Source organism: Myotis lucifugus, unplaced genomic scaffold, assembly GCF_000147115.1.
Source record: "Myotis lucifugus unplaced genomic scaffold, Myoluc2.0 scaffold_857, whole genome shotgun sequence".
In the NCBI taxonomy this organism is placed as follows: Eukaryota; Metazoa; Chordata; class Mammalia; order Chiroptera; family Vespertilionidae; genus Myotis; species Myotis lucifugus.
Genome location: NW_005871905.1, coordinates 126,131 through 139,352, shown reverse-complemented (window position 1 = coordinate 139,352; position 13,222 = coordinate 126,131). Strand labels below are relative to the sequence as shown.

Genomic DNA, 13,222 nt, shown 5'->3' with positions numbered 1-13,222 from the left:
AGCTTCTTCGAAGAGCTCGGAAAGTAAGCGCGGCGCCGGGGAGCCCGGGAAGGTGCTCGCGCGGGAGGCGGCTCGGGCCCGGGCGCCCTGCCCCCGCCTCTCGCCGGCCGGCACTGGAGCCGGCGGGGCCCCCGCAGTCGGAGAACCCGCAGTCGTTAGAGCGTTCTCTGTGAGCGGAGATACTCCGGAGCCCGCGGGGCGACCACGCGCGGCCGGGTCGCGCTGTCCCCGCAGTGCCGTGTCACTGACGCCCCGAGTTCCACGTCCAGAGAGGGGGCCCCGGGCAAGGCCCGACCCTGCCCCGCGCCACGGTCACCCCTGGTCCCGGGTGACTCCCCCGCCGTTCCCTCCCCAGGGCTCGCGCGCATCCCTGCTTCCTCGGAGGACTTACACGCGGCCCGAGAGCCCTTTGGGCGCCGTGGTGTCCCCAGGTGGCCTAGCGGTGCGTGGACCTGCGGGACCGCTGGAGGCGTGCAGGGAGAGAGCAGGGACCTGCCCAGGCCCGAGCGCGGGGATCCAGGGGCTGGAGGTGTGCAGGAGGCACGGATTTGCTGAGGGTCGGGTTGTGCACAGGGACCCAGGGGCGACCCGGATGCTGATTGATGGTTTATGCAGCATCTGACCCAAACCCGATCCTCTGCCTGTTTCCACGATTACTGATGAGACGGTGCGGTGTGTGATGATGTTCATGCAGCTGAATTAGAGGAAATGGAAATACCTTTTAGGTGGAATGAACTTTCTATCCTTATATGTTTATGCGTTGTTTGTTGTTAAAACATGGGGAATATGTCGGAAGAGCAGCTTAATTCAAATCTCTCCCCTCCCCCAGCCCAAAACAGGCACAGAGAAATCACCATGGTAAACCACACCAATGTTCCCAAGATTTATATTCTAATGAAAACAATCGCCATCTTTACTCACTTGGAGCCACGTTAATTTTTTCTTACCAGGATATTTCTGCTGCTCTTCCTCAGCTCGGCTCTGTGCAGCGTTTGTTTTTTTCTGGAGCATTTGGTGCGATGTGAGTGTGAACTGCAAAAGGTTTTCCTATTTCATGTGCAAACAGGAGCCTGGGGATTGGCAGTCCCTGTCATTTGGTTGATGAATGATGTGTGCTCCCAGTTAAATAAGATTTACTCTGTTCTCGGCATCAAGGCTGGCCCGGGCTTCCAGGAAGAGTGGGTCATTTTCTGGATATTGCGTAGCGCACTGATATTTGACAGTTCACTACATCCAACAGAAATGCTCCACATGTTGTAATTTTTAAGTAACCATCAGAGCTGATTATAGAGATGACCTGGCAATGTTTTGTTTTCAGGGGGGCTTTCTCAGTGGTGAGAAGATGTATGAAAATCCCTACTGGTCAAGAATATGCTGCCAAAATCATCAACACCAAGAAGCTGTCTGCCAGGGGTAGGTGGTGTCCACTGTGCGTGTCTGTTACCTGTGTGCTTCTCCTGCCACTGGGTTCTCTTGCAAGCACATCACACGGCTGTCGCTGAACAATGGGCTTAGGTGGCTGTCACATACTGAGATTAGTTCTCCTGAATGCCCCTTGGTCTATACAGATTAAAAATAAATGAACAAATATAACTTAACAAGTTTCTATAAAAATTCTACTGTCCTATGAGCAATAACACAAATAACTACATTTCAAAGCAAATAAATGTCACAAAGTGTATTTTGCCTTTAGCTCTACTGTGAAGTAACTTTCAAAAGCCGCTGGAATGGAAAAATGTAACTCTCACAGCTATCATTGTTTCCTTTGCTTCTGAGAGGAAAAATAGGTCAGAGCTCAGTTGATTCATATATTTCAATTGTAGTTACACTTGAACTTAATTCATCAAGGCATATTTAACACTCATGGCGCTGGGAGGAAAAATTTGACTGCTGTATTCTAGGAAGTTCAGGCGGTTTTGACATTTCCATGTGCAGTTCAGCCCTTCCCTTGGCCTTAGCAGGGAGATTGCTCACAGACCCGGAATGTGTTTTGCACATGCTCAATAGCCACAGAGATAATTCATGCTCGTGAATAGCTGTTGACATAAGCAAGAAACTTGGAGCGCCCTCCCTGCACTCGTGTTACTTCTTTGAACTCATGCGAAAGTCCTTCTACTGAAATGTGAGGCACCCCAGTTATTGTGAGCATGTGGCTAAGGCATTGCCATGGGAATTGATGGTTTAACGAAAGAAACATGAAATGAAAATGAACAGAATGCCAAGTGTAAGCCCGTTTCAGTGACCTGGTTTATTTTATTCTAAGTAATAAGAAAAGAAGTTCCATCAGGGTTTAATTCGTCTTCAAAGAGTGCTGCTGCCTTGGCCTCTGCCAATACTTGTTGCAAATCCCACCTTAGTGTGGCCTGTGGGTGTAGACGGGCATTTCAGGGAGTTGGTTCGGGGGGGTTTGGTTGTGATTCTGAGGAGCCTCTGTGCCAAGCAGGCCAGGCCGCAGGCCGAAGCAGCGGAGCACGCGGCTCAGGGATGCTCCCTTCATGCTGCTGCTCCCAAAGGAAGGCTTTCTGCAGGGAGAGGAGCTGCTACACTGCAATGGACACTTCAGTTGTTAAAAAGTGTGGAGGGGCCCCCTCTCAGTGCTGGTGCCATCTCCTCCGTGTGGGCGCCGGGCCCTGGGCACCAGTGGGACGCACTTCTTTCCCAGGCATCTCAGCCCTCCCAGAGTTCCAGTGGCTGACTTTTCCCTCAGAGCAGACACGCTGTGCTTCCCTTCGCTGTTTCTTGAATTAGAGTGTCCCTCTTCATCCACCTGACTCATGCTGAGAGGCAGACGCCATGTCCTCTCCCTCCTCCCTCACCCTCCTCTCCCTCCTCCCTCTTCCCACCTCTCCCTCCTCCATCCCTCTCCTCCTCCTCTCTCCTCCTCCTCTCTCTCCCTCCTTCCTCCTTCTTCCTCCTCCTCCCTCCTCCCAGCTCCTCCCCCTCCTCCCTCCTCCTTCCTCCTCCTCCCGCTCATCCCTCCTCCCTCTCCCTCCTCCCTCCTCTCTCTCCTCCCTCCTCTTTCTCCCCCCTCCCATTACCTCTCCCTCTCCCTCCTCCCTCCTCCCTCCTCTCTCTCCCTCCTTCCTCCTCTTTCCTCCTTCCTCTTTCCTCTCTCTCCCCCCTCCCCAGCTCCTGCCCCCTCTCTGCCCATCATCTGCTGAAAGAGCAGTCTGCACCCCAAGCCCCCTTGCCCTCCTGGAGGCACGCCCCCCACTGTCCCAGTTACATTCATTCAGGAGAGGTGGTGGGTGCAGGACGGAAGACCAGCCTCCCGCTCTCCTCCCCTCTCCTTGGTCTGCAGGAGGCTCCTCACCTGCTTGGCCTTAACCCCCCGCAGTTGTAAATTCTCACTCCCCTGCCTGCTAGCTGCTCTTGGGCACTTAGGTGCTTCCAGTGAGCCTCAATTTTCTCACCTTGAAAACGGGGTGACACTAGAACACTTGCTGTTGTGGGGCATGTGAGGAGTGACGAGCCACCACCGAGGGCCCCGCGCTGGGCGTGCGGTTAGCTGCTCTTATCTCTGTGGGTTGTGGTGAGCCAGTGAGGTGACCTATCTGTAGGTCAATCAGAGGCAGCGCAGCCTGATTCACTGGGAACCCCATTGGCTTCCAGGCTCCACTACCAATGGGTGGAACCGCGTCGGTTTCTATGTTATTTGATTGCAGGTTCTTCCTCAGTGAAATTGGAGGGGAGGATGCCAGACAGAATCATGGGTGGTTGTGAGGAGTCACTGAATTGTATGAGAGTCACTTCTTAGGTTGCCAAGCGCTGTGTCTGTGTTATCTATTATTACTGCTCACCTGAATATCTGACAGTACTTCTCCTTCAAGAAGTTTAATTCATTTTATATTGTCAAAACAGTTGAACTGGTTATAAATTACTTGTGCCTTTGAATGTATACATTTGTTTAATATATACCCACATTAAGTCATAAACCCTCGGAGGAGAAATGCTGTCCTTTCGGTGTATCGTGTCACATGCCACGGCCTGGAGGACACAGGATGGCTTGGTAGAGTGGCCAGGACCAGACGTGGCTCTTCAATCGAGTGGAAAGGAGGGAGGCACCTCGTTCCTTCAGAACAAGCACATCGGGGTGTGAAGTCATCTGTGACGGGTATCAGAGCATGTGCTTTAAAAGATGAGCTCTGCTTTAAAACACTCCATGAAACACTACTATCACAAACATTTTATGCAAAGGGCAATGTAGGATGAAATACAAAATAGTACGCTAAATTTTTTGTTTTTTTCGGGGGCGCATATGGTGTTTTTTGTGGAACATATAATTTTTTTTTTTTGTAAAAATTTGTGTTTTATTTGAAATGCCACATACCTTTGTAAATCCGAGTTTTGAACCTATTAGTTTTAAAGACCAACCAGACAGGTCCTTCAACCAAAATAATGTTCTTTAAATATAACATTACAACTGAAGAAGAAGGCCATTGTCAGTGATTGTCATCCAAGACCGTAAGGGAATTGCCAAAAATGTGGCTGCATTCCTGCACAGATCTGCACACCCAGGCCCCCCCCCCCCCGCGGGTCCTGGTGGGTTTCCAGCAGACCTTCTCAGCTGCGCTTCCTCAGCGGCTGGTCCATATTTGGGAGACTCAGAGTCTTAAAGAATTTCATTCCTTTTGCGTTAACACCTGTGCACAGGGCTTCCTTATGCAATTCTGATCAGATAGATAAGTACACTCATATAATTTGGCTTGTTTTAAAAATAAATAATGTAGCCTGGCAGGTGTGGCTCAGTGGTTGAGCATCGACCTATGAACCAGGAAGTCACGGTTTGATTCCTGGGCAGGGCACATGCCCAGGTGGTGGGCTCGATCCCCCGTGTGGGGCATACAGAAGGCAGCCGATCCATGATTCTCTCTCATCATTGATGTTTCTCTCTCCCTTTCCCTCTCCCTTCTCTGAAATCAATAAAAATATCTTTTAAAAAAATAAAAATAAATGATGTAGAAACGTCTCAAGCATCTGATATTTTATATGCAATCCCTGCCTTCTAAGAAGTTCTGTGTTAGATGGAATGCTTGTACGTGCTAGGTAGTGGTACTTGGATTTTATCTCATATGTTTACCATGAGGATTAGAATTGGATCATTTTGATCCCGAACAGTTAGGTTAGTACTTAGGTAGTGCTCCTGTGGCTTGCGCTCTTGACTTTTTGTCTGTTTTGACACGATTGTTACTGTGAGGTGCTGTCAGGTTCTGGAAGGTCCCGCAGGGCAGTGCTGAGGTCCGAACCGGTGGCTGGTGGCCCTGATGACCGGTGTCTTTAGAAACAGGACAGGGGTGGGTTCTGCATTGTCAAGCCTCCCGGGGCCGAAAGGTTTTTATGGTCGTGGTGACTTGCTGTGCGTCTCCTGTTGCATTTTTTGATCATTAGAAACGGCTCGTGATGTAGAGTGTGATGTGCCAGAAGTCCCTGTGTTTGTTAAATACAATGGATTCTAACGGAAGCTGAAAATAATTATGCTGCGATAAGTGTAGTTACTTTACTCTGCTACGGAAGTTAGAACAGAGTTTCAAATCTTATTTTTCTATAAATCTTCAGACATAATGCAATTAAATCATGTTGGTAGTCGTTGATGCTGCTGCTTCTGTTAGTTCCTACATATTGACGACTTGATGAAACTACTTGGCCATGTACACACAATTAGGTCTCAGCCGTGGAACCCGAAGGTTGAATATATGCTCTGAAATTCCTCTGTTATGCTATAATGGTATGTCAGTAACTAACTCTTACTCCTCTTTCTCTATGTTGGCATTTAGGTAGTCCAGAAATTATGTAATTTCTCAGCCTCTGGTTACTTGTCTTGAAGTACAAATAGATGGAATGATGTAGATGAGTCAACTTGTTCTGAATATAAGTTACTGATTTGATTATTTAGAACTCATTAAATTAATATGTTTTAAAGTTTCATGGCTCCAATAATGTTTTAAGAAAAATTAGTAAATCATTTTTATTTTTGTTCATAGAATCTCTACAACTCTTCAATCATTGGTCCCCAAAATGGCATTCATCATCCTTCTCATGCTGTGTTCTTTAGTTATGTTTAATTGTATTTCCATCCTCACATGGGCCCTGACATTAGACATTTATTTTCCTCTTTTGGTGAATGAAAATGTTATTGATATTCAAAACCAGTTAGGAAATAAAAATGGAAGTGCATATCTACATTTCTAGGAAATAATAAGAATTCTTTTTGTGTTCCAGCATCATTTAAATAAGGCAAACTTAGCAAAGCTGTGGTTGCCAGGTCCCTGGCTGTGACCCTAACAACCAGGGTCAGCTTCTGTGGGCAGATTCTGTGGGCAGATCTGTGGCCGGAATTGAGCGCCCTGGGAACCTCATTGTTACACATGAGAGCAGTATTTGTCTTCCCATTGACACACTGAATCAACTCACTGTAAAATGTGGTTTGGTAGTTAATCACTTTTTATAATTCTTTTAATGTCAAGTGTGAGTTGCTATGAAGCACATAGTAGTATTTTCTTGGGCATTTGATTTCTTTTGTTAACTGGAATTTTAATTAAATTTTTACAGTCTTCCTTGGCTGATACTGAGGCAGCCACCCTGCTAGTGTCGCTAGGACTGGGTGGGTATTTTTTAAAAAACATCTGTCTCCATTTATTAGAATATAATGTGTACAAGGTTTTTAAAAATAAATATTGGCAATGAATTAATGATTGTTTACATAAGAGGTGTGTTAAAGTGTTTAAGTTATAGTATCACTTCACTGTGATACATTAAATGGAGTCTCTAGCAATATTTTTAGTCTAAAACGTAATACCTTTATAATAGTAACATATTTCATACCACTTTATAGATTACTGGTCACATTCACATGTGTGACCTTACTTTATGTGTTTTTATTGAATAAATATGGAATGATTACAAGGGCAAAGTGTTAGGAAAAGGAGGCTTACCCAGCAAATAGGTGTCGTGGAGGACTTGACGTGCTCCAGTCTGGCCCACGTCAGGTGCTGTGGGTTTCAAAGGAGGTGGGATCTTCCTGCCCAGGGAGGCGAGGCAGGCGCGCCTCTAACACGGACTGAAATAGGAACTTAAGCCACGACGCAGCTGGTGTTCAGGTGCCCAGATGCAAATAAACATTTGGAGAGATTGTTCAAAATAGCTTAATATCTGCTTGTCTTGAAAATGTTATTTTACTCATATGGTAAACATTGCAATATCAATATAAAGTTATTTTTAGAATTAAATACTTTTAAATGAAGTTGAACGTTTTTAGGTGACAGAATTTCTATGATTCCAGTTCAGGTAGTTAGAATAATACTTCTTACGGTGAATTCATAGTTTCGTCTGCAGAACCCGTCTCTCTCCAGGAGGGGGACACTGGGAGGTTTGAGGGGGAGAATCAGCCTTACTTGTTTGTTTGCTTTTGATTCTTACTGTCTTCAGTATCATCACAGTTACACACAGAGCAGCAACATCTCTGATTCTTTTAGCTTATTAGCTCTTTTCTGACACTACATTCTCCTTTTAACTTCTTGACTTTATTACCACCAAATCAATGATAATAATAGGAATAATAACAATAAAATGAAAGTGCTATTAGTCATTGTTTAAAGAGAACCTTCTAAGCAACAGTATACTCTTACACTGTCTTATTTAATCCACCGCACCCTCTGGGTAGACTGTGCTCTCTCCTTTTTAAATAGAGGAACCCGAGGCTCTGAGTTGCAACAAAGATTCATTGATCATCAGGGAAGAATGAAATAACTTGGGAATTAGAAATTAATCGCTGGACTCGGGGTTCTCTAGCCATGATCCGTTCTCCAGGGTGCTTGCTTTGACACATTTCAAAGAAGCTCGTTTTAAAAGGGTTTTGGTGATATTTTATGGTGTTTTGGACACACAGCGGATGGCTGTTATTTGCTTATGGAGGTGATTTGATGGTTTAGTAAAGGCAGGTAAGGCCAGCTGTCACAGCTGCTGTGTCTGCCATCCTAGAGCCGGTAGGAGGCCTAGGTGGCTGCCTCCCAGCTAGAGGCCCTGGGCCCCGTGGCTCCTCTGCAGCACCTGCCGTGTGGTCCCCCCGCCTCCCCCCCCCAGGCTTTCCTTGTGGGGTGCCTTACCGGAAACCAGGGGTTTTGTGAGTCTACAGCTTTCAGTGGACACACACACACACACACACACACACACACACACACACACACACGTTTAGAAAATATGCTATTCTTTTCATATTCCAAAATGCCATTCATAGTTTTAAAAGGCAACTTAGGGTTGTAGTCATGGTGGGAGAAGTGGTATGTGAAAATTAGCTCAGCTGAGCACTTCGGCCATTTAGTAGAAACTTTAGCCATTATGAATGTTTTACTTTAATTAAACAAATTGTATATGCTCTTTTACATTAAAGCTTGTACATAAATAGTGGTTAGGTACAGAGAGAATTATACAATCTGGACATAGCTCTGAAATATGTTCTTAATTATTTGTTACTAATTTGTATAAAAACATTAAAAATTATATCATAAAAACATAGAATCTGGGGAAATACAGAAAAATAGAAAGAAGACATATTTATAGTTTAATTTCCCCAATCACTGTTAATGTTTTGTCTTCTTTCTTTTTAAAAATGATTCTCAGAATACTGGACTAAAATATACAATTTTGTGTACTGCTTAATATTGTAAAATATCTCTTTTACTAAAAATTCTTTGAATTTTTTACGAATTATACATCAGTGAGTAAAACAGTGAGTAACTGGTTTTTAAAAAATTGTTCTTTGCTATGATAAATGACATAATAGTAAAATTTGTCTTTAGATTTCTGATTCTTAGGAAATATTCGTAAAGGAGAGTTAATAGGTTAGAGGGTTGAGTTTCCAGAATTCTTGATAAAATGTTGCCAGTTTCATCCTGAAAGTTGTGTCCATTTCCACCCATGACATTTACATAATCAGTGAAACCGAATTGGGGGGCAGTGATTCTAAATTTCAATTTAAAAACATACAGAACACCCCATGTGCTCCCCTTGCTTGCAAACCTGCTTGCAGACCTGGTGCAGGACAAATAAAGGCACTGAGATACGGTCCTTCCTCACCCGGGAGGAGCTGGAGGAGCCATGGGGCCCTGCCAGGTGCAGGGCTCAGAGGGGAAGTGCTTGCCTGGAGGTGTGGGCGGAGCGGGGGTTGCTGAGGGGCCAGGAGGACTTCCGGGGGAGTTGTCTGAACGGGGTGCTGATAAAAGCCAGTTCTGAATTTAAAGCTGGTAGAAAAGACACAAATGAAGAGGGTATCATAAACAATGTGAGAAGCTAGGAGGAACTGGTACCAGTCCAACCAGCTGGATGGAGATGCCCAGCCCTGAGGGGAGAGTTTCCGGAGAGCAGGCGCGCTCCCTGGCAGCCAGGCGGGGAGGGAGGCGGAGGTGGGCTCTGGGCACCGCCTGACTCACTGGGGATAAACAGCCCATCGGGAGGAATGGCAGCTTCTCACCGCCCCCACGTGTTGTTTCATTTAGCTCTGGGCGACCTAAACAAGACGGAGTGACTAAGTGGGAGATAAAGGAGGGGATAATTAGAGATTTTTTCAAATCAGCCAGCATTCCCTGCCCCAGGGAGCGTGTGGGTGGATCACCAGCGAGCTGTCCGCCCCTCGGCGCCTGTTGGATAATGACTTGCAGAGGATGTAGGGTTCTGTTCAGACCCGGTGAGAGGAAGTCTAGAAGTGCTTTCAGCCTCGTCCCGGAGCTCCTGAATTCCCAGGGTCTGGAATACGGCCTGGCACCCTTCTCGGGTTTTTATTGAATAAGTGAATGAATAAATGACTCCCAGACTTCATGTAATGATGCTACATGAGCACACGGAGGACCTAGAGCTTTTAGCCTAAGATTTGTGTACTGTTCCCAGTTTTTGCCTTAAAAATATTTTTTAAGAAAAGCTCAAAATGTAATAGTTATGTGAATTGTGTGATATAATTTATAACTTAGCACGAGCTGGTGGTTGGAGATAATCATTTATTAAACAATGAAAAAAATATCATTCACTTAGAAGGTTCTTCCATGGAAATAGTGTCTGACCTCCCCAGTGGGCTCTGCCATGCAATAGCCCCTGTTCTTAAAAAGTTCGTAGCAGCTGTAAAAAGCTAACTTGCAAGCTCCTTCCCAGTTTTATTGATGTTAAGGACGGGGTGCCTGTAGCTTTACAGGGGAAATACTCAGTGTGCCTGTATTTCAGGGGAGTGTTCTGAGCTGAGGTGGGAGCTTCGTCTGCGGAGCAGAGGCCCGCTGCTGTAGAAGCAGAGACTCGGGGTGGTACCGTCTGGGAAGCCGGGTGGGGGGACCCCGCTTCCAGGTATCCAGCAAACTTCCGAGTCCAGGGCCCCTGCTGTTCTGCGTGTGCGTCTCCTGGTTTCAGGGCAGTTCCAGCAGAACGGGGAAGAAAACGCTGTCCCCGCAAATGGGGTTGAGGCCTGCTTCTCTGACGTGTGTGTGCTTTGGAAATTATTTTTGGAAAAAAACATTTTTTTGGTTGATTTTTTCCCCCTGTGTCTTATGCATCTTTATGATCAGGGAAAGGGAAACACCATTGAAATGTTAACCTTAAGTCTGTTGGAAAGAAAAATATACCCGTGGCTTGTTTTATGTTAACGGAGAGCCAGTCCCCGAGTTACCATAGCCCGTGCCTTCCCTGTCCTGCTGCTGTCGCTGCTCTGCCCATGGCTTAGCACAGAGAAAGGATGGCCGAGTGTTTACCCTTTAGAATAATGCTACTTTATTTCACTAACTATTTGTTACTTGTTTGTAAACTTTAAGAAATCGTTTTAGGTAGGAGACTTTCAGGTAGAAATACGTTTTGGAATAATCTGAAGCAAACAAAAAGTCCAAATTGAGAGATGCCAGGGTTGGAAATATGCTGTGAACGCACAGGGTCAGGTTAAAAATAGCCTTGGCTTTGAGAGGGTAACCCCTTCCACCCGCCCCCTGTGTCCTCAGGCCTCTGCAGCCGCTGGGGGATGGGGAGTGAGCCTGAGGGTCCCTGGTGCCTCCTTAGCCTTTCCTGCAGGATCTGAGCCCCACAGCGCCCTGCGGTGGGTGTGGACGAGGGGGCCGGGGCCGCTGCTCCAGGTGCCCTCACATTCCCCCAGGGCCTGGCAGTGGGCAAGGCAGCATTCCCGCTGGGAGCAGGGGGTTCGGAGCGGATGGCCTAGGTGGGATTGGGCTAGGTGTCTGGGTCAGTAACCCTGTTCCTGAATGGTCTTTCAGCCATTTTATCTGCCGCTTTATCCCTACTGACATGAACTCCATCTCCCTGTTCACCTGTGTGAGCTGTGCCTTTGCAGTTTGGCGTCCAGCAGCGGGACTTGCACGATGGCCACCTCCGGTAGGGCGAGGGCGCAGCAGGCGCAGGTGCTGCAGAGCTGCTGGGAGGAGCAGCCAGGAGGGACCCCTGGCCACTGCCCCCCAGCAGGCTGCAGGGCAGGGGGCAGAAAGGACACTCGGGCCACGGCTCAGGCGTTGGAACGAGTCCCCCACACACAGTTTTGGTTCATCCCGGTCGGGGCACACGTCTGAGTTGTGGGTTTGATCCCCAGCTCACGTGCATGCAGGAGGCAACTAATCAATGTTTTTTGCTCACATTGATCTTTCTCTCTTTCTCTGTCTCTAAAAATCAATACAGACATATCCTGGGGTAGGGATTAAGTAAATAAAATGAAATAAAATATAGTCAGTTCCAACAATAAAACTTAGGGCCTGGCCTGGAGGGTAGGAGACGCAGCATTGCTGGGCGGTGAAGGAGAGACCTGCAGGGATGGGGGGGGGTACTTAGGCCCCGTGTCCTGACACCTGGGGTGGAGGTGTGTGAAGCAGCTTGTGGCTGAGGAAGGAAAGCGATGGATGGAAGGAAGGAGGACAGGGCGGGGTGGGGAAAGAACCAAGATCCCTGCTGGGGCAGAAGATAGAGAAGCTGTGGGAAATCGGAAAGGCAAGCTTCCAGCATGTGAAGGCTGCCCCCTGGCAGGGACACGAGAGGGAGGGCGGAGCCTGAGGATTCGGCAGATGGGCACAGAGGGGATGGAGGATGAAGGGTCAGGGTCGGTAACACATGGAGAAGTCAGAGTCAAGGACTGCTGTGATGGGGGCGATGCCTCATTGAAGTGTTCGATGGGCTGTGAGCAGTAGATTCAGACAGGGATCGACAAGGCCACTGAAATGGGTGTGGTCCTGAGAAAGGGACCCAGCGGCCTGGGTTCGAGACCTGTCCGCACTGCTGGCTGCTCCTGGTGGCCTCGCGGACTCCCGCCTCTGCAAGCCTGCGGCTCCTCCCCTGTGAGGCGGGCGTCGCTCTAGCTGCCGATCCCCATGAGGGATGGAGAGAGCACGAGGAGGAGAATGGGAACAAGGAGAGCCTGGGTGGAGGAGGGGGCTCCTTCAGGGCACGGCGGGAAGGGGCCAGCCCCCAGCAGGCGCAGTGCTCCTCAGAGGGCCTGGCATTGTGCTGTGCGCAGGGTAGGGCGAGGGAAGCAGGGCCCTGGCAGGGAGGGCCGGCCCCCACCCCGGATTGCAGGAGGGCGGGCGGGCAGGAGGCCGGCTCATCCCCACCCCAGCAAGCAGATGGCGGGAAGTCTAGCGGCTGCTTAATGAATGTTTGCTGAATGAGTGAAGAAAAACAACTGCTTCTTAGAATTAAAGAATAAATGGAGATACTATGTAAAACTTGCCTTTTTAATAAAATGGAAAACTAGAGACACTCAGGACTCATTTCAGGGACCTGCCAGGTGGGTGATAGGTAAAGCCGCAGCTTATGGGGGAGACAGAGTCGGTAGCAAGGGAAGCGGTGCGGTTATTGGGCAGAGCCCGGACCTGGTGTGAGGGAACCAGGGTCAGTGTGGGGGACATTCCTCCTCCCCGGGCTCAGGGCAGTGAGGGGACAAGCGGCCCAGGTGCCCAACATCTGGGTGAGAATCCAGTTCCAGGTCCACAGGGAACGGGAGACCGGCCTGGGGGTGAGAGAGGAGAGGCCAGTCTGGGGGTGATGTGGGGGAGGCCAGCCCGGGGTGAGAGAGGAGAGACCGGCCTGGGGGTGAGGGGGGGAGACCGGCCTGGGGGTGAGGGAGGAGAGGCCAGCCTGGGGGTGAGTGGGGGGAGACCGGCCTGGGGGTGAGGGGGTGAGGATGGGTGGGGGGGCAGGCGGGAGAGGAGCAGGGGTGCTCTGGTCTTAGGGCTGCAGAGAGGAGTGGGCCCCGCAGGGT

The 13,222-nt window shown here is 48.5% G+C and overlaps 1 protein-coding gene across 1 annotated transcript in view; it reads left to right on the top strand.

The window, feature by feature from the left end:
- The first annotated feature begins 8 nt into the window (after window positions 1-8).
- LOC102428043 (calcium/calmodulin-dependent protein kinase type II subunit delta-like) overlaps window positions 9-13,222 on the top strand; it is a 139,170-nt gene continuing 125,956 nt past the window's right edge. Inside the window, 2 exon segments of the mRNA XM_014448543.2 lie at window positions 9-23; window positions 1,319-1,413. Of these exon segments, the coding sequence (XP_014304029.2) occupies window positions 1,343-1,413 (71 nt within the window). The 5' untranslated portion in view covers window positions 9-23; window positions 1,319-1,342.